The sequence below is a fragment of the Sitophilus oryzae genome, unplaced genomic scaffold (genome assembly GCF_002938485.1).
Source record: "Sitophilus oryzae breed Bouriz unplaced genomic scaffold, Soryzae_2.0 scaffold_937_pilon_pilon, whole genome shotgun sequence".
In the NCBI taxonomy this organism is placed as follows: Eukaryota; Metazoa; Arthropoda; class Insecta; order Coleoptera; family Curculionidae; genus Sitophilus; species Sitophilus oryzae.
Window position 1 is genome coordinate 711,070 of NW_022147569.1, and position 27,795 is coordinate 738,864.

General features: G+C 31.0%; 2 protein-coding genes across 2 annotated transcripts in view; one reads left to right on the plus strand and one right to left on the minus strand.

Moving 5' to 3' along the window:
- LOC115890943 (coiled-coil domain-containing protein 170-like) overlaps nucleotides 1-3,726 on the plus strand; it is a 37,452-nt gene extending 33,726 nt beyond the window's left edge. The window contains exon 13 of the mRNA XM_030911307.1: nucleotides 3,013-3,726. Coding sequence (XP_030767167.1) covers nucleotides 3,013-3,370 — 358 coding nt within the window. The 3' untranslated portion in view covers nucleotides 3,371-3,726. The remainder of the gene's footprint in view (nucleotides 1-3,012) is intronic.
- A 9,416-nt stretch (nucleotides 3,727-13,142) lies between these two features.
- The window catches only part of LOC115890891 (prothoracicostatic peptides), a 339,736-nt gene continuing 325,083 nt past the window's right edge, over nucleotides 13,143-27,795 (minus strand). Inside the window, exons 4-5 of the mRNA XM_030911241.1 lie at nucleotides 22,473-22,680; nucleotides 13,143-13,843 (exon numbers count right to left, since the gene is read on the minus strand). Coding sequence (XP_030767101.1) covers nucleotides 13,770-13,843; nucleotides 22,473-22,680 — 282 coding nt within the window. The 3' untranslated portion in view covers nucleotides 13,143-13,769. The remainder of the gene's footprint in view (nucleotides 13,844-22,472; nucleotides 22,681-27,795) is intronic.

Sequence of the window (27,795 nt, forward strand, 5' to 3'; positions counted from 1 at the left end):
AGAACTAATAATGCACTGACGCATACAAAAATCAAACGAATACTAAATTTCATTTATCAAAAGCATTCGATAGTCGTGGCGCAACGATAACCATTTGGTCGCACGGCGAGGTTGTCACATATGCTTTAGTATACAAATGAATGAATGATTTTATTCGAACAAAACCATTCGATAGTTGAAATCATTCATTCATTAACCATTCGACAGTCTAATTTATTCGATAGTTCCCATCGCTAATATTTAGTTTATAAAACAATAAACTTTTGATTTCTCACCACGATTTCTCTTGACGAATGATAATTATTCAAAGGACAAAAAGGCATTCCCCACAAATTTTATTAGTAAAAAAATAATTAGTAAAAAAGTTAAAAGTTTGTTAACTTTTTATATTATTTGAAAATTACTACCACTAATTTTGACGTTCTGAATGCTTACATTCATACTAGAGGAACAAACTTCTACGCTAATTGAAACCACTAATTCATTCCACTAGTTGCGAGGTCCTGAATGAAGCTTAGTTGTTTGTGTGAACTAATAACATGGCATTAGCAGTTACTCCACTTTTCATTTTGGGAGGAGCAGTACAATTTTACAATAATTTTAATAGGACTAGTACTATATTAATAGATGTAATCCTTAGATTTATTCTATTGGTTACTAAATTCTTGGATGCGATTTATGCCAATTTAAATGAAAATTAATAATTCATAATTATAATAGACTCATTTACATGTATTTATATGTACCGGGTGTCCCACTAAGAATAGCTCTCGGCTGTATCTCGGAAAGTATTAGTCGTAGAGCTTGTGGAAAAAAATATTTATGACTAAAGAGAGCATGAGAAATTGCTGGAAATTATTTTCAAGTTTGTAGAGCGGCCGCTAGAGGGTGCAACTGCTATTAAAAATAAGAAAAAGGAGTTTTTACACAATTTTGCTTAGATAACGGATACTATAAATAATAAATTCATAATCTTCAGTAAATTTTGCATGAACCATTTTCTCCTATCTGCCAAAATAAAGTGGTGGGGGAAGGTTAGATTTGTTTATATTTAAATGTTAACTCCAGACTGGTTGATCGAAATCCAATAAGTGGGAGCTCGTTTAAAAGAGGGTTTCTTACTCTATATTGTACCATATAAACAATAAAAATAAGCTTTTGAGCGTAGACGCTAGGTGGCGCTGTCTTACAATTTAACAAACATTACGCGTTTTTTCGAAAAAGTTAAATGCGATAGTATATGTAATTTTAGCTGATACTAAAGAGTAATAAAAATTTAAAAATTCAGCGAAAACCGCCTCTTGATATCTTTTTTCAAACCAAAGTTATTATCAAAATTATAATAAATACGAAAAAATAAGCCCTTAACTACAGTACGTCTGTCCGTTCTATAGCTACGGGGTATCCGTGAGAGGGGAAACGATATTCTCTCGATGTTTTTCGTAAAAAATTAGACGACGCGTCTCATCAATAAAAATTCGACAAATTTGCAAGTAGCCAATAAAATGAGTGGGCGGAGCGATTTGCGGTGACGTACTCGTCAAGTCGACCTATAAAATATATTGTTGTTTATTTAAATGTTTTTGTCCGCATTCCTTTCGTAGACACAGATCCAGCGGACGTACTGTATCCTTAACTTTTCCTTAACCTTATCTTTCTAACACTGTATCCCTTGCCCTCTTGATTATGACCATTCTAATAAAAAATAAGATAGAAAAGATTATTTCATTCAAAAAATCGACAATGTACCAGAATACCATAATACTATGTGTATTAATATCTAATAATTAAGATATCAATGAGAGTGACTAAGAAATGACGCCTCAGTGAATTCATGGTAGGCTTTGGAAAAAAGTAGATTTTAAAGAGATAGTTTAAACTCAAAATATTATTATATCAACAATTTGATAGTCTCAGCAGCGTTTTTTATCTTTTGATTGCTTTTCTTAAAATGCCTTTCTTCAAAAGAGAAAAAACGCTGCTAAGACTATCACAATGTTGATTTAATAACTCTTTGACTTTTATACTATTACGTCAAAAGCATCTTTTTTCCAAAGCCTACCATAACTTCACTGAGGCGTCGTTTCTTATTTACTGTCATTGATATCTTAATTATTAGGTATTAATACATCTGGTATTATCGTATTCTGGTCGATTTTAGAATAAAAATCGATTTTAGAATAAACTAATCGTTTCTATCTTATTTTTTATTAGAATGGTCTTAATCAAGAGGGCTAATCGTGTTAAAAAAATAAGGTAATTAAGGGCTTATTTTTTCGTATTTATTATAATTTTGCTAATATCTTCGGTTTGAAAGAGGATATCAAGATGCGATTTTCGCTGACTTTTTAAACTTTTATTACTCTTTACTATCACCTAAAATTATATATACTATCGCATTTAATTTGTATAAAAAAAACGCGCAATTTTTGTTTAATTGTAAGACAGCGCCTCCTAGCGTCGACATTCAACAGCTTATTATTATTGTTTATACGCTATAATATAGAGTAAGAAACGCTCTTTTAAACGAGCCTCCGTTTGTTAGATTCCATTCATCCACTCCGGAGTTAATAATGTTTAAATAAAAACAGATCTAACCTTCCCCCACCCCTTTATTTTGGCAGATAGTGGAAAATGGTTCTAACAAAAAATATGCAAAATTTTCTAAAGATTGTGAATCTATTATTTATAGTATCCGTTATCTAGTCAAAATTGTGCAAAACTCCTTTTTCTTATTTTTAATAGCAGTTGCGCCCTCTAGCGGCCGCTCTACAAACTTGAAAATAATTTCCAGAAATTTTTCATACTCTCTTTAGTTACGACTAATACTTTCCGAGACACAGCCGAGAGCTCTTCTTAGTGGGACACCTTGTACTGGGAGTTGCTCAGGGTATAGCTTACTACTTAGAGGTGTTCTATATCTCTCTTTAAGTACTTGATAAAGGTATATCTTTTACTCTTTGTTAAATGATTTAAATATTTTATTTTACTAAACGTTTTATTTTTCTTCAGAGATGAGCTAGCACGTGTAAAAGATACACTCTCCGAAGTACAAAGACGCGAAGCACAGTTGCAGTCATTCAAACAGTCCATTGCAAAAATATTGGGTGTAGTTCTGCCAATGCCCGACTACGAACTAGTGTCACGATTACAAAAACTGGTAGATGCCCATCACGACTTCACACTAGTTTCCAGAAGATATGACGATCCTGTTCTGAGATTAACTGCCCGAAGTCCAACTGGAGGTTCCAGGTGTACAAGAACACCAGACAGATCTCGATATGACGATTCTGGATATGTGGATGGTGTAGATTTAGATAATTCTGACGAGGACTTATATAAGAGACAAGGAAGACAACATCTTTGCTGACGTTCATTAAACAGAAGATAAAGTGGCACAATAAATCAGCGATGACTGAGAAATATTACAAAATTATATTTGAAAAGAGGGAACAAAATTTGATTGATGAACGAAACTTCGATGAAAATGATATAACTGAGTTGATAGTAGTTTGGAATAAAACGTTTAGTCACTGAAAAGTCACGTTAGAAAAAAATGGGTTTATTGAATAACATATTGCACAGAGGAATCGGAACATTACGACAGATATACCTAGATAAAATGCATTATATTTTCACTTATTTAAATGTGTAATTTCTTGTTTTGTTTTATAAACTACAAATGAGAGTTATTCTATATACTAGAACAGTATAAACAGCTAAATTATAAGACTTGTGTTATTTACTTACTAAAGATATAATAAAGATACTCCATTTTGTATATAGTTGTTTAAATGAGTTCAGCAAATATTTTATTTGTTTTCTTTTTCACTTTTACTTTCTACACTTATGAGCGGTAAATTATAGTGACTTGGTCAAGTTAATATACTGATGTTATATATAGTTAATATACTGAGTGAGAAAAAGGGAGAACGCCTATATAGATTCATAAGATTTTAATAATTTTTGGTGTACATGATAGCAAAATAAAAACACTAAATCACCACAATACACCAAAACACTTTTACTTTTACACTGGACGCGCGTTTCGCTAACCATATAGCATCATCAGCAGATGATTATAAACAATTGTTTGTTTATAATCATCGTATGTAACAATTGTTTATAATCATCTGCTGATGATGCTAACATGGTTAGCGAAACGCGCGTCCAGTGTAAAAGTAAAAGTGTTTTGGTGTATTGTGGTGATTTAGTGTTTTTATTTTGCTGTGTAACACCAAAGGTTCCAACCCTTAACTGTAATAATAATGGGGGGGGGGTTAAATGAAAAATAATTTTGAAAAACACATTTTTTGAATAAAACGTTTACATATTTCTATCAATAAATTTTATAGACTTGGTTATCAAACCGTGTTTGGTTTGGTTTGGTTTACTTTACCTACAAATTCAAAAAAAAATAATAAAAATTAACACATTTTTTGAACACAATAAAATAATATTAACTAAACAAAACTAGAAAACATCCTTTTTACTGCATCACAAGCAAATAAAAATTAATACCTAGCCAAGATACGTAGTAGAAAATTCAGGATTTCTTGGGGGGGGGGGTGCCCAGCGGTACCTGGGCGGGGGGCCGGCTCCTCCGGTCACCCCTATAGTTACGCCAATGAGTTCTATTCAGAGTTGCCACCTTCTGTGTTTAAAAAATCATTCTTTTTTCTTAAATGTAAAATACCATATGATCAACAAAAAAACGGCGTCAGCGATATCTATGAAATGAAGATCGCTGTCATTTTACATATAAATTTATACGGGAAATGTAATCGATCGTCATTTCCTAGCCAACTGGATGCGGTTTTTTTCGATCACACGGTATTATGTGCCCATCAGATTTGAAACAAGATATGATGCTTTTTTGCGTTGACTATGTTTAGCTACGTGGAAATAATATTCTCACGTATGATGTTAAAGAAGACAAATACTAAAAATAGATGTTCAGTTAAGGTCATTAGAATGGAACTTCAAATCTCATTTATTTTTAATATGATCTGAATAAAACACTAATTCACCACAATTCACCAAAACACTATACTTTTAACACTAGACGCGCGTTTCGCTAACCATGCTGAATTTGAAGCAACCATCAGTTTTCATCATCTGCTGATAATGCAATAACACTAGAAATGTCTGTCTACTTCAATATCATACGTGAGAATATTATTTCCACGTACCTAAACATTAGAAGATGGCACACTTAATATACAAGTAAAACCTTAAACTACGAAGGCATAATATTTACTCTAGTTTTACTTTATTTTTTTATCTGTAATTTTTATATCTTTTTCACAAATTTCGTTTACGTAAGTTTTTATTTTCGAATATTCATTAAAAAGGGTATCAATATCTACTTTTTTTAATTCTAAAATATTTCTACGTTTTAAATTAATTTGTGGAAAAGAACTGTAAATTCAAGAAAGTAATATAAATATATTTTTTAATAATAATTTTTACAATTTTATGGTTTAAAAAAAATTACCTGGCTAAAGTAATAAAAATCGGGACATTAGGGCGTTGCGTGGGGACGCGGTATTTTTCGATCAAAAACGGAATTGTCCCGACCAAATCGGGACGAGTGGCAACCCTGGTTCTATTGGACAACTTAATTGAAAATCTGAGTCTAGTGTGTTGTATAGGTTGTATCTCAATGAGACGCTTGGGCATATTTTTGATAAGGCGGTCAATAAGTCCGGTCCTCTTGGTATACCATTCCAGGCTGCTTCAACTTCATTGAATTAGGGCTGATGTATGAGAAGGCTATTCTAAATTTGACAGCTTTTGGCTCATCACGTTCCAGACATGTTCAATGGGAGATAGATCCATTAGTTATTATTACATAAGTTCATTGGTGACCATTGGTGGCCATTATAAACAGTTAATGTGGTACTGAAAGAATAAAAGCGAATGATGCTCGAGTCACATGTCATCTTGCATTATCTTGCTTTACTTTAGTTAAACTTTCGATACTATTCATCATGCAACATTGTTATTGATATTGAGATCTTTGGTGTCTCTAATGAGTCTGTTGATTTGGATAAGTTATATTTATGCAACCGTACTCAAAAAGTGAAATTAAATGGTGAAACGTCTCATACAAGGATACTTTCCAGGATACTTCCCATTCCGATACAAGTGATAAAAACAGTCAACCATTAGATCAGTTGAAAAAAGGCCAGTCTGCAGGAATAAAAACAAGAGCTCAAACAAAGATTGACATTACCAATATACAAGGTGAAGCACAAAATATGGAAAATTTTCAAAATAAGATTACTACTGGAAATGAAGAAATATGTATAAACAATTCGGACATTTTCAAACCAAGAACATCAATAATGCGTTCACCACCAGTTCAATCAGTAGACAACTTGAAAATATTTGAAAATGAATTATGTTATCAAGAAAGAACAAGTACAAATTCAAGTCCTGGAAGAATAGAAAAAAACTTATTGAGAAAGCAACTATACAGCCAACCAGATGACCTTGTATACGTACATAATAAAAACGTAGAAGACAACCAAGAAAATATAGATTCGATTGATACTATATTTGAATCTTTGGAATCAATTGAAAATATTTTAAATAATACAAGTTCTGTGGATTGTGTCAAGGCATGCTCTTTTCATAACCAAAAAGCGAGGAGTGCGTTTTTTACAGTCTACAAACATCTCACAAAAGTGGCATATAGAATAGGGTTTTTCGAAAATAAAGAAAGAGAATTAAAACAACAGCAGAACCTCCAAATCGGTAAAGCAAGCAACGAGTATCAACCCAAAACTTGCTTAATTGAAAACAAAAAACCTTCAGAAAGGCCATAAATATTTAAAAAAACTTATAGTGAAATTGCACAGCTAAACAGTGAAGATAAAAATATAAAAGAAAACAAAATACCAGAATGGAAAACACCTAAAAAGGAAGATAGACACAATATTCTGATCAAAATGAAAGATGAACCGAGTTCAAAAAGGGTAGTTAAGGAAATTCAACAAAGTTTAATGAAGAATAATATTCATCAGCAGATTAAGAATGTCAAACAATTAGAGAATGGTAGTGTAATCATAGAATGCCACAATATTGAACAAGAAAATGTATTAAGAGACACACTGAAAAAGAACGAGCAATTCCAACTAAGAGAAAAACAGACTGTTAATCCTATGATAATGATATGTGGTATAAGCCTAGGATATAACCCTAAAGATTTTATCTATGAACTGGTAGAACAAAACCCAGATCTAAAGTGCAAATTTGGAGAAAAGGTACAAGACTCTATAAAATTTGTTACCAAGCGCAAATGTAGGAATGACAGAAAAGAAAACTGGGTGTTACAAGTGTCCCCAAAACTGTTCAAGTGGTTTATGAGAAGTGACAATTTTAGTTTTGACTTACTCAAAGCACAGGAATATTATAATGTTGCAGTGTGTTTTAAATGGCCATGTCGCAAAACACTGTACAGGAAAAACGTGCTGCTATAAATGTGGAGAAAACCACCTTGGAAACAGTTGTACGGCTGAAAGAACATGGAATTGCCCAAATTGTAGTAGACTTACATACAAAGAAAATGCTAATAGTGCTTTGGATGAAAAATGCCCAGCGTATCAACAGCAAGTTAGAAGATATAAAGCAATCATAAAATATGACACTGACGATGACAAGATTTTTTTAGAACAGTGAACCATGAAAAAGAAAATATTCAGTCAATAGGTAATTCTATAGATAAAGTAAATTATAGTGGGATGTACATAATGCACCAAAATATACAATGTCTCAGGAATAAAACATTAGAACTGGAAGTGCTATTAAATACAATGACAATTAAACCTAAAGTGTTGTTAATTAGTGAGCATTGGTTGTGCAAGGAGGAAATTACGTTTGTAAGAATTAATGGATATTCTTTAGTGTCATTTTAGTCGATGGGGCATGGTTGCGTATGTGTCTACTGCGCAGAGAACATAAAATTTACTGAAGTAAAATTTATTGTTGATAGTAGCATTGAGGGTACAGTGGAGTATGCCTGCGCTGTAAACAAAAAAAACAAAATTATTGTAGTGTGTGTATATAGAAGAGGACTGAGTTGTTTTCAAGAATTTTTGGTAAGCTTTGAGCAAATTTTAAAACACTTATGTACATTTTTTTTTAATTATAAATTAGTGATAGGAGGTGACTTTAATGTTAATCTGCTTGCCAATGATAATCAGTCAATAAGTTTTTTGGATCTAGTAAATAGTTTTAATTTAAGTCAGTGTATCTTTCAACCAACTAGAGTGGGAAAGTATTCTTCTACACTAATTGATAATTTTTTTTACAATAACGACAAAGATTTTCAGGAGTTTGTTGTTGATACAGCGGTATCTGATCATCATGGTTAAATTCTAGTAATTGAGAGATATTTACAACCAGATAATAAAATAAGCTTTCAAGTTAAAAGAATATATTCCAAATCAAAACTAAATCATTTTTATGATGAGCTCTCACAGACCACTTGGGTGTCTCAGCCTATACAGCTTTCTTTCGGGAATTTACGATTCCATTTAATCAAATATTTGTAAAGAAAAAAGTTAATGTTTCTAATAAGAGGCATAATAATTGGATTACATCTGGTATTAAAATATTATGTAAAACTAAAAAGAAATTATATGCAAAACAAATTAACGGACAAATATCAGAAGAATATTATAAAAAATATTGTAAAATTTTTAAAGAGGTTATTGTTAAGGCAAAGAGCATATTCAATAAAACTTTTATTTTGAATGCCCATAACAAGACCAAGGCAACTTGGAAGTTAGTTAAAAGTATAACACAGCAGAAATATAAATCACCTAGTGTATTCGCAAATTTTTCGGAAAAATATAAAGAAGACCTTATCTTAAATAAACGAATATTTTGTTTCTTCCTCTCATACAGTATTAAATACTAACAAAACAGAATTTCAGATTAAAATAAATAACAATTCTTTATTCTTACTTCCTACAAATCCAACAGAAATTCAAAAAACTATCCTCAGCTTAAATAATAAAACATCGGTTGGTGATGATGAAATACCGATTAAAGTTCTAAAAAAAGTATCAAATTTTATTTCAACACCTATAGCATATGTGATAAATCTTTGTTTTACTACCGGATATTTTCCTGATGTGTTAAAGAATGCCCATGTCAGGGCTCTACACAAAAAGGAAAAAGACCATGAGGGAAACTACAGACCAATATCCTTGCTCTCAAATGTAAGTAAAATTTTTGAAAAAATCATATCTAGCAGGTTTATTGAATTCTTTGAGCAACACTCACTAATCTCGGACAGACAGAATGGCTTTAGAAAGGGCAAGTCTACGATACGCGCAATTTACCAAGCTTTAGAAAAAATATTAAATTCATTAAATAATAACAAGACTTTAGCAATGTGCATTGACCTTTCTAAAGCTTTTGATAGAGTGAACCATCAAATTCTACGCAAAAAGTTGGAAATCTACGGTGTTAGGGGGGTGACTTTGGATTTGATTAGAAGTTATTTAGAAGGTAGAACTTAGCAAGTAATAAAATATAACGACCATGGTACATTATGGAGGTCAAAAAAACTTTTTGTAAGTCATGGAGTTCCACAAGGCTCTATTCTCGGTCCTTTTTTATATATAGTATATACTAAAGAACACCCACTGGTATCCTCTGAATATATTACACTTTATGCCGATGATGCAAACATCGTTTTTAGTGAGAAAGATAATTATGAACTGGAGTTAAAGGCTGTTAATACTTTGGAAACCCTAAATGATTACTTTTTGGCTAATGACCTTTTACTGAATGTTTCAAAAACACAGCTATTATTATTCGGAAACAGAACAAGGCAGATTATTATATTAAATTGCTCTATAATGACAACGAAAGTGTTTCTGCCGAAAATGTATCACTTCTGGGAATTAATGTAGATAGAAGGTTAGATTGGAAATATCACATAGCATGTGTTATTTCTAATATAGCTCGTTTTAGTTATGCAATGAAAATTATTTCTGAAAATATATCTGAAGACGTTGCAATAACAGCATATTATGCCTACATAAACTCTGTAATACGCTATGGCTTGATCTTCTGGGGGAACTCATCAGATGTTTATAGGATAATGATTGTACAGAAGCGCTGTATTCGAAACATTTTCAAATTAAGTTATCGTGAAAGTTGTCGCAAATTTTTCATAGAAAGGAAAATACTAACAATAATCTCTATGTATATTCTGGATTCGGTAGTATTTCTTTACGGCAATAAAAGTCTCTTTAAAGAACCAGAGTTAAAACATCAATACTCTACTAGAAATAGAGATATGTTACAAACCGACAAGAGCAACTACACGTATGTACAGAAGAATGTGAAGCACAGCATTATAAAGATATATAATGCTTTCCCACTCTCAGTTACTGATTTACCTAGACCAAGATTACTGTTAACTCTAAAAAATTATCTATTAGTCAAGGCATTTTATACGCTAGATGAATTCTATGCAGACAAGGGTAAGCTGTTAATATAGCATTTAATATTATTTGTAGTAGGTATTATTGTGTTTTCAATTTATTTTCTTGTTAAAATTATATAAATATTGAAACTAGTAATACAGTATAAAGACTCTTCAGAAAAGTATTTTAGGAATCATGTTTATATTAGGATACATTTAGTAGTATTTGAGTGTTTTAGTATCTTGAGTTTTTTGTTAACATGTTCCACACCCATCTTAGGTCAATTTATGTAATTGTATTACTTGGAACTAATAAAGATTTATCTATCTATCTATCTATCTATCTACATAGTTGTTCTTGTTTTTCTGTCATTCGGTATTATATGAAATATAGATTTGACGGCGCCAGTGGATAAATAAACCTATCTGAAAGTAAGTTAGTGTCACTTTTTTACATCCTCAAAAGTAATCCATAGAGAAAATCAATCGACAGCTTTCGGTCAAATCATTCTGAATCAACCAAATTTGGTGAAAGTATTATCTTTACTTTTGTGTAGGGCTTATTTTTCGAAATACTTAGTCTTGGTATTTCACAACTAAAGAAGCAAATACTTAATAAATGAAGAACTTGTGTGGAGCTGGATTCCATTTGGATTCTAATTCAGTGGTATTTTCCAAAAAATATATATTACTCTATTTTAATTTCTGTGGTGAAATACTTTTCAAAACACTGGATAAAACTTTATCTAAACTATCTATGAGTAGCCTCAATAGTCACCATATTTAAGTTATGTTATATTGAGCAATAACCCAAGTAGCATTTGGACGTTATCTAACGTCGGGTATACGTCGCGTCCAATAAACTCGACGTCGGGTACCAACGTCGGTTCGACCGCCTGACGACCCTTATTTGCACCTAAATGGGGAATACAGATTCGGGTCGCCTCGATGTCAGTATCTGACCTAATAGGGAATGTAATTCTACCAATTACCAACGTCATATTACGTTGGATTTTAGTTACTTAAAATTCGTCGCTAAGCACTTACGTTACGTTTGGTTTCATATTCGCTACCAAGAATACATAAAAACCTAACCAAACTACCTAATTACAAATGGATTCATAATCACTCCTCGAATATAACTATAAGTGCCTACCTAATTTCATATTATAATAATTCTGAATCACTAATCCAGACATCAGTTTTGTCAACGGAAGTCACTTTTTTGATATATCTGATTAAAATACTCCGGAAAACAACGAGCGCCTTCAAAATTAAGTAGATTTATGAAATAAAAATATCTATAAAAAAGTAACTCGCAAAATATTTTTTTTATTTTCTAGCTGGTTTAATCATAAAACTGTACTGTGGTTCCCCCCTAACTCAACCTTATCAATATTATTCTACTAGAAATCAGAATGTGAATATAAATTTTAAAAACAAAAAACGATTTTAAAATGGCTGACAATCGGATACCTGTTAAAAATGGCGGATTCCTGTGTCCGACTTAATATGAACTACCAATATACCAATTCCGACCGGGTCTCCAACATTAGACGTCTCACACGACCGAAGTCATCAAACCGGACGACCGGCAATCGTATTATGACGTATATAATTCCAACGTACGCCACGTAACCTCACTTTGCGTATCAGTGATTTGTGAATTTGTGCAACTATATTTTACTTTTTGTTTGCTCCTTAAAAAAATGGGCAGCCATTTTTTTAAGATAGTATATATACAAAATTTAAATGAATTGGAACCAGTACCTCACATGTGGGAGGAGGATGGGGTCTGCTGGTTTCCTAAGCTAAAAAATGAAATTAAGATGCACCAGTGTAATGCAGCATCTTTTCCGGATAAAAAGCATTCGTGGGTGGAGGCAAGACATCACTACTAGTATTATTATTTTATTTATTAGCTTTCTGTAAAATGTAGATGAATGTCTAAATGCCTTTTTAGTGTTTTTTAGGCATAATAAAAAATTAAGTTTGTTTACAAAAACTTTTTATTAGGTTATGTTCATGATGTTCATTAGGCCGCAAATGCTACTTAATGGGTTGTATTTATGGACGTAAACAGAGATACGTAAATTAGGTTATAAATATGAACATAAAATACAACAAGATATAATTGGACGTTACTTTAGGGAGTATCAGTGGGACGTATCCTATTCGGACAACGGGTAGACGTCGGGCTAGTTCAAGTATATGTACGTCGTGCAAGCCAACGTGGGAACAACGTTGGGAAATTAATAAAAATGGTACGTTGTTATTTTGTACGTCGACAGATCGTTGGATTTACCGACTCGGATCCAACGACGTCGCTTTTAATAGGAAAGCGACGTCACCGGTCGTATCACCAGCACCCTACCTAAATTTGCACAAAGTCTGACGTCGCTTCAGGTCAGATTTAGTTCGAAGTCAGATAGATGCTACTTGGGAACATTCTTACATGTAGAAAAATATTGAGAATTTTCAGTCAAAAGCAGGGGTGGAACTAAGAGACGAAAATTGAAAATTCCAAAATCATTTAATGTTATTACATCTTATGAACTGGCCTACTACATCGAGAAACATGATAAATCTTCATAAATTGTATATTTGGGATTGGAAAAATGTGATCGGGATAATAAAAACAGTAATTACAGTGAAATCTTGAGATGCTATTATTTGATTTATTTCACAACATATTTTGCTTATTATTTAATTAGATCTATCATTTAAATTACATTAAATCATTACTTATAACATTTGAATCAGAATGACTAATTTATATAGAGTTATAATTACAAATATTTGACACCGTTTATATGATTAACATTTAATCATTTTTTAATTACATATCTAGTAGAGGTCTAAATATTATAAACAATCGGGAAAGAGATTAAAAGTTAAATAAATTATTTATGTAAACGGTTAAATATTTATAGGAAAATATAGCAAAAAGGTTATAAAAATTTGTCGAACAAATCACTAATACATTATCACGATAAAATATAGAAGAGCTATATAATAAATTAAACTAGATTTTGGTAATCCTACCTATAAATATGTCTATATAAAAAAAACTAATATTTATTGAAAATCAAAAGACCACGTTTCTACAAATAACCTTTCTGCAATATTTAATATTTAGCCCAAAATAAAACTAACAAATAATTGGGGCAGATAAAACCAAAAATGAGCTTTTCAAAATATTATGAAGACTGATAGTGCAGAAGTTTTGAATAAACCATTAAATAATTAATCCAGGTTTCTGCATTCAAATTGTTTGGTAAACAAAATAATTATTAAAATAACGGTTTAGAAAGTATTCTTATTCTGCTAAGCTGCGTTTTCCCCAGAGTCCTTTCAGGTTGTTCCATGCTGGCTCCCGTTTACCCCAAGATCCTAAAAGAGATAAATTTTTGCTCAGTTTAATAGTAGTAAAAGTATATAGAAATTAGTGTTCTTTGATTTGGTGTTATATTTGTGTAAGAACTCTATTTTTCTATGCTACGTTTTCTTTATCTGACGTAATAATAAACAGACATTTCAAAAGCCGGAACGCAATGGAATTTCGAATGTAAACAAAAACAAGCCCAAAATTCATGTACCTGCACTTTTCAAAAAGGTTTCAAATAACACGCAATACAGTATTGCCGTCTAAAACAGTATTAGACAGCGTCAGAGAAAGAAGTGGTACGCGCTTATTAAATTAAAACTATTAAAGTTTTTGAGGTTTAATTAAGGTTTTGTGGTAGTTCTGAGTTCCATTGCAGTGCCGAATAAGAAATTTAATTAAGGTGAGTTTATTTTATCTCACTGAGCAACTAGTTGGTTACTGTTTATTGTTTTTATTGTGATATATTATATTTCTGAATCTTAGGTATATTTTAATATATTTGATTGAATATTAAGAAAAGATGATTTGCAGATGATAATATTGAAGTATTTCTTTACAGTGATTTATTTATATTTTGTCTAAGTGACTTTAATTGAAGATAAGTATATATTTCTGTATTTGTATTATCAAATTGATATTGAATGAATTATGTTTAGCTTTATTATTTTCTACAGTTAGCCTTTGTGGCGTAATGACCCTGTGTAGCGTAGTTAGCCTTGAAGAGTAGTTCGTCCTGTAGCGTAATTAGCCTTGACAAGTAGTTAGTCCCGTAGCGTAATTAGACTTAAAGAGTAGTTAGCCCCGTAGTGTAGTTTGACTATTAACTTGTGCATTTTTTTAGCCTGTGTGGCACTTTGATAGCCTGTGTGGCATTTTTTTTGCCTGTGTGGCAGTTTGATAGCCTGTGTGGCACTTTGATAGCCTGTGGGGCATTTTTTAGCTTGTGTGGCATTTTGATAGCCTGTGTGGCATTTTTTAGCCTGTGTGGCATTTTGATAGCCTGTGTGGCACTTTGATAGCCTGTATGGCATTTTTTAGCCTGTGTGGCACTTTGATAGCCTGTGTGGCATTTTTTTAGCCTGTGTGGCATTTTGATAAATGTTTTTTTTAATAGTCTGGGTGACTAGCCTGTGTGGCATTTTATTATTTTATTTAAACTTGTATTTTTAAGTTGGACTATTGATAAATCATTCAAGTACCTGTTTAATTTTAAATTCACTTTATTTTAATAATAACTGGTAACATTGTTGCTCACACCATGTTTTTTTCTTTAATTGCAGGTAGGTCATCTCGGTAGCAAGGTCATACAAGACTTTTGTTGCTATACAACATTTGTCCATTTGCAGCGCCCAGATCAAAGTTGGCTATTACCATTAGTAACGTACCATCTATTAGTATTATTTTTATTTTGTATTATTAGTTGTATTTTATTATACAACATTTACACCCTTTAAATTTGTTTTATGGTTTTTATTTTTAATTTGAGTTGACCGCTTGAAAAAAAAATTTGGCCCGTACATTTGGTATGTTAGTACATATAAGCGATATCAATTAAACTTTTAGTTACGTAATCGAGGGCGTGATTTTTAAATTCGTTGTTGCCAACCATAGACATATTCGGCGCAGGGCTAACTAACTGGAATTTAAATTTTCCGCTGGGGATTCAGGTGGTAGCTCTGATGTCACTTGTCAAGCATTCGTTTTGGCACTTTAGTTTTGTATTACGAGTTTTTGGTTTAAGTGAATTGTGTTGTGATACTTTAAGCTTAAAAATGTTTATTAGCAGACCTTGCAGTCGAACATTGTTCTTTTTAGAACCTCTTTTAGTGCAAAGTGTACAAGATAGCCTAATAGCCGTTGCGACAAATTCATCGCAAACTTATTAGAATATTTTGAATGGGAAAAGTAGTAATGACTCTTTATATCCCTATGCTGTTAAGGAGGAATGGAATCAAACCAAACCAAACCTTAATCACGTGACTAAAATTTAGTTGTTATGAACTATATATGTAATGTGTTTTGGTTTTTAAATGGTACCCTAAGTAATTTTTTACTTTATTTTAATGAAAATACTATTCTGAACACCCCATAACTATAGAATGTGTTTAAACCGCTAATTTTTAATCAAGGAGCCTTGGAATAACTAGCTTTGATTGTCTAATTTCTTTTCCTGGCCGGTTAAAAGCTGTCCAAATCGTATTTTTAATCATAACTCAATTTTTTCAAATGGAAAGGTGGCTCATTAGCATATTATTTGCAAAATAGCATTTTTTACGAATATTGATTTAATAATAATGTTTTTGGTATTTGGTATTTAAGTTGTCATTTCCAGTAAAACGGGAAGTGAATTGAATACGTCAATCAATCCTGATTTATATCATATACTAACATACATACGGAATGTCGATGAAACTGTTATCTTGTAAAATTATTATACAGGGTATTGTATTGTATTGACTAAGAGTGGGTCCCATGGGGACCCTCCACTGAGGCCGCGAGGGCCTATTATTATACAGGGTGGTCCGAACTGTATTCTGGAAACTCCATTGACGTTACTTCAGAAATTATTTGGAAAAAATCGAAATAAAAAGAAACTTCTACACCCTGTATCTCCGAAACTAAGCATTTTAGGACATACATCGATACGAACTTTTTTACTTATTTTGATCTGTAGAATATGCTGCTGAAGTTTCCGGAATGCAGTTCGGACCACCCTGTATATGACATTAAATATGTAAATAAGTTATTAGTGTAAAGTTCATACAAAATAAACTTTTAGTCACGTGATTAAGCTTGACAGGCACAGCGTTGGCCGGTTTTACATATTTTCTTTTAAATCGAAATATTTTGGTTAGGAATTTAAAAAATTGTGCCCTCGACTACGTAACTAAAAGTTTAATTGATATAAAATATATCTATCTGTATCTGTACATTGTACAAGTATGTGATCCGGTTATTTTTATACAGGATGTTTCAAAAAACATGTGCCATCTCTCGTGTGGAGATTCCTCACGTAAAAATAAGATTTATTTTTCAAATCAACATAGGTCCGATTCTGCTTTATTTCATAGCTACAAATTGTTAAAATCTTAGTATCTTTTCGATTTACTATAATTTTCTTCCAAATACTTTTAGCGTTTTTGCGTTTGGAATGAAATCTTGAGGATAAAAGTTACTATAAATGCGACATATTTAAAGCTAAAAAAGTGTTGACATATTCACCATGAACGTGCATATGGGTTATCACTGGAATATTTTTCTAAAAAAGCATGTACGCCACTGACTTTTCTTTTCTTGTTAGCAAAATAGTGTAAGCTGTTTAATGCCGATTAAAAGTTGTATCTTAATATTTGTCGATTTCGGATGAGAAAAACGCAATTTTATTAATTTGCCTTGATTCAAGTCTAATAGCAACCCTTAAAAAAATTTAACATCGTTAATTTGAAAAAGTTTTAAATAACTACTCATTGATTCCCCATCAAAAAATACGAAAAAAGTTCCTGTCAACATGGGTATGGAAATGTATAGTTTTAGAGTTACAGGATGTTAAAACTTTGTAAAATTAGTTTTTTTGTAATTTTCCTAAATACTATTATTTTTCTATTTGAAATTGCTGTAGGCTGGACTAATAGTAATAATATTTAATAATAAATTAGGTAAAATATATAATTTATTAATTTAATTTTATTAATTATTGTGATTAATAAAATTGCGTTAATGTCATAAAGGAGACCGAATTCGACAAACTATCGAGAGATAACTTTTAATTAGCATTAAACGGTCTACACAATTTTGATATCAAAAGAAAAAAAAGTAAGGGGCGCACGTTTTTTTTTTGAAAAATATTCCAGTGATAACCCATATGCACGTCCCTGATGAGTTGATCGACACTTTGCATTAAAATATGTAGCATTTATAGTAACTTTTACCTATAAAATTTCATTCAAAATGCTAAAAGTACTTGGAAGAAAATTATAATAAATCAAAAAAATATTAAGACTTTAACACCCTGTAGCTACCAAACAAAGCAGAATGGGACCTATATTGATATGAAAATTATTTTTATGTGAGGAATCTCCCAACGAGAGATGGCACCTTTTTCTTTTTGAAACACCCTGTATATTTTTGCGGGATTAACGCCATATGCATGGCCTTGCCAAGATTATGACACACGTAGAATCGGACTAATATAAAATGCCAAATCTAATCATTCGTCATGTTATGTGTAATGGGAAACCGAAAATTTACCTAGTCAAACAGCAAAATATCGATATCTTTTAGTAATATACAGCTACTTGCCATTGCACATAGCTGATGCCTCGGCTAATGATTATTTGCCTAAACGAGCTTTATTAAATTAGATTTATTAAATGTAATCGAGACATTCTGCAAAATTTTCACATTAAAGACCACTTAAATTTAAGAAGTTTTATTTTATAATTGAGCTTCTGTTAAATATAACTCTAATATCAAAAAGTACCTTGGCGCATAGTTCAAAGGAAGTTTTAAAGGCATATAATAATTCCAATTTAAAATTAGTGAATAAAATTGTTCCAGCATTTCGCAATGTAAAGTTTGACATTCTTCCTAACTCTTTCGCCTTTATCCGCCCGCTACGTTGCTCAACTTATCCATAAGTTGATTAGTTTAGGAATTTCGTTTTTTTTACCTTGATACACAAAATACCTGAACAAAACTTGCCTTGCTGAAATATAATGGAAAATTTACAAGTGGAAACTATTCATTAGGAAAATGTTTGAAGTAAAATGAAGTATTTTTTAAGTAATTTGAAATAATTAAAAAAACTTTATTAAGTGATTAAAATTCTTTTTAAAGTGATTTTTTAAGTCAAGAAAATACCAAAAACAATAATATGGAAACAATAAATAGGTATGATGAAAACAATAATATAAAATTATTATATGTTATCTTAGCTTAATAAAAATAAGTACCTTAATAGTACAGGGTGAGTGAACGATAGAGTAAGTCCATTATCTCATTTGTTTCGAGATTTACAAAAAATGTTAAATATAAAAGTTATAGGGAAGATAAGTGGCAGATATGACATTTTTTTTTAAATGCAACACCCTATTTTTTATTTTACTTTTAGATTCTGCATAGCAATGCAGAATCTAAAAGTAATGCAGAATTCTGCAATTCTAGCAAGTTCTATAACTTTTTTAATGTTATACAGGGTGTTTCAAAACAAATACGAAAAACTTCAGGGGTATATCGCGGTACAAAGATGGCGGAAAAATAATGTTCTTATTTTTTATCTTGAAAACGAAAAGAGATAGACTAATGAAATTTTATGGAAGCATTACTGTTATGAAAACACACTTTCTAGTAATTTTTTCACTTTTTGAAAATGAGTGGAAGGGGTTGAAATAAACTACCCCTATCATTCTTGTTAACGAAATTTAAAGAAAAATCTTATCAAGCACATGCAAAAAAATTAATTTGGATAGTTTAGTTTGTTTAGAAACTTTTTTATCTCTTTTATTTTTTTTATAAAACTCACCAATTTGAAATTAAAAAATAAAATGTACAGCATTACATGTCAGGACTAAAAATATTTTTAGATTAAGAATCTAGTGATAATAATGATAATAATAATAATCTAGATAATAACGTATTGCAGTAGGGTAATGTCAAATAAAACAATATTAGAAACATCCTAAAAAGTGACAGCGGCCGACTAGATTTTTTCCTAAAAAATTACAGCTGCCCACTAGATTCTTTATCTAAAAATGTTTTTGTCCTGACATGTAATGCTTTACATTTTATTTTTTAATTTCAAATCGGTGAGTTTTATCAAAAAAAACACAAGAGATAAAAAGTTTCTAAATAAACTAAACTATCAAAATTAATTTTTTTTTGCATGTGTTTGATAAGATTTTTCTTTGAATTTCATTAACAAGAATGATAGGGGTAGTTTATTTCAACCCCTTCCACTCATTTTAAAAAAGTGAAAAAATTACCAGAAAGTGTGTTTTCATAACAGTAATGCTTCCGTAAAATTTCATTACTCTATCTCTTTTCGTTTTCAAGATAAAAAATAAAAACATTATTTTTCCACCATCTTTGTACCGCGATATCTCCCTAATGGTTGACTTTTGACCCAACGTTTATAAAGCAAACTACCCTTTATTTTGAACATGCAATCACCCCCTGAAGTTTTTCGCATTTGTTTTGAAACACCCTGTATACCTAAAATTAATAGTTTTTGTAATATTTGAATTTCTGTAAACAAATGTTAGATTTCAGTGTTGTAAAAAATTGTCAATGATGCCATTGTTTATGAAGTTAGACTACTAAAATTTCGTAGGAGAGATTTATAGAGATGAAGAAAAGATATAATATAAAGATATTTTAGATAGATGCTACAGGGTGTTCAAAATATATTTATAAATTCCAACTAATTAAAATTAAAAATCTCAAATTTTTTAAATGACACATTCTTGAGAGATTTTACAAAACTCTTCAATTTTTATCAAGTATGTTATATACCTATTTTTAATAGTCCGATATTTATTTCAATATTTTCTATTTTTACCAATATTTTTAATGCAATTACGCTATGACATCATAGTTGAGATGATAAAAAGTAATAATTATCAAAATCTAATATGTCTGTTAAGCATGTTAAGAACAAAAGTTTTTTTAAGTTTAGTTTAATTTGTTGTAATAAGTATAGATGATAGAGACAATAGTTACGGATTTTTTTTTCATGAAAATAAATAATTAGTCAATGTGACTGATATCCACGAATAAGCCAAGAGAAAATATTTTTTGGTTCAGTACTATACTAAGGGCTGGCAAAGGATAGTCTTGTGTCGAGATTTCTGTATGTAAGAAGAGCACAATAGGTTTATAATGTATCGAACAAAGAGAGGACAGTAAACACGTTGCCAAACGTATGAAATAAACCGAGAAACTGCGCAAATCCTTAAGAGACGTGGAAGGGGATACAGAAGATTTGTCAGAAGTGTCTAGCCCTAGCAGTCAACTATTAAGCTTGACCAATCATGTTGGTTAGCGTGGTTATTTGGAGTGTGTTAATTCATTTGTGTTTGTCAATAACTCTAACGTGATTGGTCGGGCTTAATAGTTGCCTGCTAGGGCTAGACACAAGTGATTTGTCGCAGTTGACCGGTTGACCCAATCATACCTTTGTCAGTACTTAAAGTTCTAGGGAAAGGTGTACGTCATGCGTTCAGCTTCACGATTTAATTACGTCTCGTGATACTTAATTTGTTTTTTATTAACTAGTCGTTGTAATTTTCCCTATAGCTTGAATTTTTTTAAGTGCAAGCTAGAAACACTTTTTGGTAAAAATAAGTGGAATTGAGTGGGTGTTCGATAGTGGTCGCGCTATTAGAACTCTGAATTCAAAAATCGATATCTCAAAATCTATTAGAAATAATAGATTGTTGTTTTTTCAAGAACTTTGTTAATATTTTGTTAATATTATATTTTTATTCTTTTGTTAATATCTTTATCAATAAAAAAATACACGATTGCTGAAAATTGCTATGTTCTAAAAGTAAATGGATGGATTGTTTACAATTTTTGAATAGAAAAAACAACCTTATCGAATTTTTCTTATGTAAACATATTGTAAAATATCCGATCTTGAAAATAAAAAAAGTTTTAATATCTAAAGTGGTTGTTGAGTTATTGTGTTAAAAAGTTGAGTTTTTAAATTATCGCGATTACTGACGTTTTTGTTAGAAAAAAATGACACCCTAACGATATCCTTATAATTCCATTTCAGATACTCAGAAACATGTCTAATGATTTTATCTAGTTGAAAAGAAAGTCTTTTAAAAATAAGCGGTTTTCGATCGTGATTTTGCTTTACTTGATAGGGGAAAGGCGTACCGGCAACGCCGCAACAGCACACCGTCGCATTTCTCTCACTCTGACTTAATAAGATCCCTATGCGATTTACTTCCACACATGTAAATGCCGACCCAAAAGTAACAGTTGCTAGCACGGTATATTATAAAGTACATTGCTAAGTACTATAGGAATAGATGTAGATTATCTAGAGAACATTGTTAAGTGTGTAATGGGACGGGTTCGCGCTAGTAGAAATATTGGCTTTACGAAATGAATTATAAATCAGAATTGCTACGAGAAAAAAAAATTATGTTGAAGAAAATTCCCATATCAGTAGTCGTTAACAACTAGATAATCTAGTATTACCCTAATTTAGGGCTATTTGCCCCAAGGGAATATTCAAATGTCATCTTTCATAATATAGAAATACGCTAAGAACTTCACGACTGTGAAGTTAGTTTACTTGAGTAAGATTAATTAATTTAAACTAATAATAACAATTGTAACTAATTACTAAACTACTTATTCATGATTATTAATAAATATTTTTATTTTGTCATGATAACTATGATGTTTTAGCATAAATGATTAAAAAAGAGTATAAATTGAAAAATTCGCTATTTTTGGGGAGATATATCCGCCACAGTGGTATAGACATTTTTTACTTTCTGACCTATAAAAAAATTCTTTTTATAATTTTGAATTTTAGAACTTTGTTATGTTTGTAATATTAAAAATAATATGGATTGTCCGTCAAAAATTAAATAAAAAATGGTTTGAAATAAATACCCTTGAATTTTTCCCATTTTTCGCTTCTCTTGCCCCATCCGTCTGTGAATTTGTTCCAGTTTCGCTTGTTTAGCTCGTGAGATTCCAATGCCTGATCAGGATAGTAACCGTCGTTTTCGTTTTCCGATTCCTGTTCTTCTAGAGCTGCTGCCAACTGACGTATCACCATATCTTCTTTGGAGGGGATAAATCTTTTTCCCCAACCACCCTAAAAGAAACAAATATTATAATTGTGTCCTTATTATTTTTTAATATTTTTATAATGCATACAGGGTGTTTCAAAAAACATTCTTTTGTGGAGAGATTTCTCACGGAAAAATAAAATTTATTTTTCATATCAACATAGGCCCGATTCTGCTTTGTTTCGGAGCTACAAGCGATTAAACTCTTTGTTTTTTTTTTTCGATTTATTATCATTTTCTTCCAAGTGGTTTTAGTGATTCGAATGAAATTTTGAGGGTAAAAGTTACTGTAAGTGCTACATATTTTAATACCGTATGATCGAAAAAAAACGGCGTCCAGTTGGCTGGGAAATGACGATCGATGACATTTCCCATATAAATTTACATATAAAATGACAGCGATCTTCATTTCATAGCCATCGTTGACGCCGTTTTTTCTCGATCATACGGTACTAAAAAAGTGTCGATAGATTCATCAGGGACCCATATTGCACGGGTTATCACTAAAATATTTTCCGAAAAAAAAAACATGTACGCCACTGATTTTTTTTATTTTGATAGCAAAATTGTATGATAAAAAAAAATGTATGTAAAAAAAAACATGTGGCATCTCTCGTGTGGAGATTCCTCACGTAAAAATAAGATTTATTTTTCATATCAACATAGGTCCGATTCTGCTTTGTTTCACAGCTACAGGGTGTTAAAATCTTAGTATTTTTTCGATTTATTATAATTTTCTTCCAAATACTTTTAGCGTTTTTGCATTTGGAATGAAATTTTGAGGATAAAAGTTACTATAAATGCGACATATTTAAAGCTAAAAAAGTGTTGACATATTCACCATGAACGTGCATATGGGTTATCACTGGAATATTTTTCTAAAAAAGCATGTACGCCACTGACTTTTTTTCTCTTGTTAGCAAAATAGTGTAAGCTGTTTAATGCCTATTCAAAGTTGTATTTTGATATTTTGTCGATTTCGATCTCATTGATGAGATAAACGAAATTTTTTTAACCACAATTAATAAAATTAAATTAAAAATAAAATTAATAAATTATTTAGTTTATCTAATATATTATATTATTTTTTTTAATTTTTTTTTCACAGTACTGTTACTGAGTACGGCCTATGTTTTATCTTTATAGACCCCCCGCGACCATCTGGTGCCAGTACACGTCTCACGATGTGACAGATTGCCAGGATGACAGCTTTTTGTGGGATTGCAACAATTTGATATAAAACAAATATAGGTACATAAATATAAAAGTAAGAATTTTTGTACAAACTGTGTTTTACTATTTCCATTTGTGTAATTATTTGCATATTTTTTTATTGTCGATCAATCAGGAATGTCTAAATCATGTATGGCTTTCCAGTTTGAAAGGGCCGGCTTTTATGAATCTCACATACCGACGACAAAGGCAATGGCTGAGGAGGGCTTCTCAATATATAATTTTTTTATATTCAAAAAAATCTGGATATTATAACTTAGAAATATTGTTTAATTTTCAGTAACCTTCACAGTTTTACCTCAGTTCATTCTTTCATAAGAGCTAGCAACACCGGGATACGGTTGTCCCATCTTCGTGTGTTATATGGGATTTTTCTGTTATGAGTAGAGATACAATGATGCGGTTTCCACATTACTTTGCTAATTTTTTATAAAACTAAATATGCTACACATATATTTGTCCTAGGCCGTCTTAGTTCCTGAAATACAGGGCGAATTTGAGTTTGATGCATTTTCGACACTCCTCGTATCTCGATTATCTTATAACTTATCGAAGAGGTGAAAAATGTGTCCCTTAGAGTTTTTCACGTAGACTCCAGTGGCGTAACTAGTTTTTCGCTGGGAGCTGTGAACTTTTTTTTTTAAACTGGAGACCCTGTATATTATTTCTTCATTTTATTTGCCTTATTATGAGCTTTCTAAAGTATAATATACTCTATACTCATTTTCATTAATAAGGTAAAAATGCGTTATTTGATTTTTTCCAAAAAAATCCCATGTGGGTATTTCGCCACTGCAAGAAAATCTACAAAATAAAATAGTTATTTTTTGTAAACACTGCTGCGTTAATCTAACGGAGTCTAATTATCAGCAGATAGGTTTATTGATAAACAAATTTGCAACGAACAAAAAAAAATGCTTAACGTTTCGGAAAGTTTATCTCTTTCCGTCGTCGGATGCAAAAAAATACAAAGAATAAAGTCAAAAACTATTTAAAACATTTAAATGCAGCTATTCAAGAACACGTTAGTTTTTTTAAACAGATACGTCTACAAAAACCGTTGAATTACTACCTGATAACAATTACTTAATAAGGTAAAACCAAAAATCTTCAAACTTTCTGTATGATTATTTTTAATTTTTACGTATGATATGTTTATTTATGTTATGTTCTTTAAAATCAAAGAAGCGATTGCCATACATTACTAACATCTACATATGCATGAGCAATACACTTATTTTTATTAGATTGTATTAAAAAAGCCAGTTTTATTTTTCATTTTTCATTTTCATTTTTACAATAAAAACGTAAATTTTTACCGCAGACGTAGGTTTTTAAAGGCCCGGTCTAATCATCTCCCTGCGCTCCTTCTACTTATTCTAAAATGCTAGCGTGATTGACAAAGACGATACTATATCGCGTTTCTTTGACTGATTCGTTTTTGTGCGTCAGTCCATTGGTGTGCTTACAGTGCGACCAATGGGGCATTCCATTTTATATTTATAACCAAATATACAGGGTTGTTCACCACATACGACACGAAGTATTGTAGCTAAACGATTAGATTTATACAAATTGTAAGTTTTGTGTTCGTTGAAGGACTATTAGAGCTACAATTTAAAAATATTTTTACAAGATACAGAGTGTGCCAAATAAGTAAAAAATATTATAGTTGTGTTTTTTTAAATAGAACACCCTGTATATTATTCTATTTTTGGATTATACGATTAAAATAGAGGTAAATTTGATTAAGGTTTATCACACTTAAACCTTACCGTTTTTGAAATATTTTCAATTTTATGAAATTGCAGTAAAAAAAATAAGGCTTCATTTCTCCAAGGGTATCAAAGTTTTTAATACTAAATATTTGCTGAAGATTATTAATTGATCAGATATTGTGCTGCAATAATAAAAATATTACTACCTTATGCAGAGTGTCCAAAAATTTGTATTAAATAATTACTAGCTTTAAACGGCAATAACTCGTTTAATTTAAATGGAACACCCTATATATTTTACGTGAATCAGATGCACAATGTAATTGTCTACCAAATTGTATTATACCATTTTTTTCCCACCTCTTCAAGTTTTCGTAGAAAATGCATTTTCTTATAATTTAGACCTCATTTATCACTATACCCATGGAATATTGATATTTTAGCTTATTTTTAAAGATGTAACAAATTTTCAAAGGGTACAGATACTAATATTGTCGATATAGTTTGCTTATTTAATTGAAACATTAAAAAAACTGTTTAATTATTTTTTGTTAAAGAGGACCAATTAATATGATCCCAGTATTTAAACTACATTAATTGACTGTTTACGTTGATTAAAAATAATTGCTCCAAGTACTAAAAAACTGAATTTTGTGTGTGTATTAGACAGTGTGATAAAAAGTTACACCTTCTAAATTTTATTTAATTTTTTGACGAATGCTTTATTTATAAAAACAGAGACGTTCATTTTCATAACTTATTATTATATTGATTTCTCAGCCAAATCCACATTTATTTAGAATACTTTATCAATTAAAACAATTTAAAAGTATGTAGTTAACTAATTTTTGGTGTTTTTGGTCGGAAATAATGGTGGTATATTTAATGGGTATAGTCTTTTACAAAGATTTAAATAGTTTTTTTTTGTATACCAATGGGCAATGGGCTTGCAATATTTACCACCTGTAAATTTTGTACATATTATATGGTGCTATAAAAAATCTGAAATGTCAATATTCCATGGGTATAGTGATAAATGAAGTCTAAATTATAAGAAAATGCATTTTCTACGAAAACTTGAAGAGATGGGTAAAAAATATTATAATACAATTTGATAGGCAATTACGTTGTGCATCTGATTCACGTAAAATATATAGGGTGTTCTATTTAAATTAAACAAGTTATTGCCGTTTAAAGCTAGTAATTATTTAATATAAATTTTTGGACACTCTGTATAAGGTAGTAAAATTTTTATTATTGCAGTACAATATCTGATCAATAGATAATCTTCAGTAAATATTTAGTATCATAAACTTTTATACCCTTGGAGAAATGAAGCCTTAAAATTTTGACTGCAATTTCACAAAATTGAAAATATTTCAAAAACGGTAAGGTTTAAGTGTGATAAACCTTAATCAAATTTACCTTTGTTTCAATCGTAGAATCCAAAAATAAAATAATAAACAGGGTGTTCCATTTAAAAAAATACAACTATATTATTTTTTACTTATTTGGGACACTCTGTATCTTGTAAAAATATTTTTAAATTATAGCTCTAACAGTCCTTCAACGAACACAAAACTTACAATTTGTAAAAATCTAATCATTTAGCTACAATACTCCGTGTCGTATGTGGTGAACAACCCTGTATGTTTTAACAAGACTTTGACAGTTACAAACAAAACTTTTGACAGTTACAAAAAAAACTTTGACAGTGACAAAACAACAATTAGATTATTATATGACTTGAAACACCACGGCACTGGAATTAAGTTTTATGTGACCTTGAACAGATTAGTTCACATGGTAGCGTCCAATGAATCACTCCCAAACATTCGTGGCGTTTACTATACACAGAAACTAGTGTGGAATAGCTAATGTGGAATAAGCATACAATTCAATTAAGGAGCGCACACTATGCCAGCCTTTTTCCGTAGAGCATAGTGTGCGCTCCTTAATTAAATTGTATGCTTTTATTTCGGCCGGAATTGTTTCCTTTCTGCTCGTTTCGTTTCGGTTCGGGTAAGTGCGCGACAAGCTTTAGTGAACGCAACGTCTGCCGGCTGCCAGACGGCCCACACGCTGCTCAAGAAAGTCTAGAGTTGGGCAATGCAAAGTTTAAACCTTTGTTTAATAAACTGAGCTCTTGTTTATCAAAAGTCTGCGAAGAAAGATTCTCTACTATGTTTA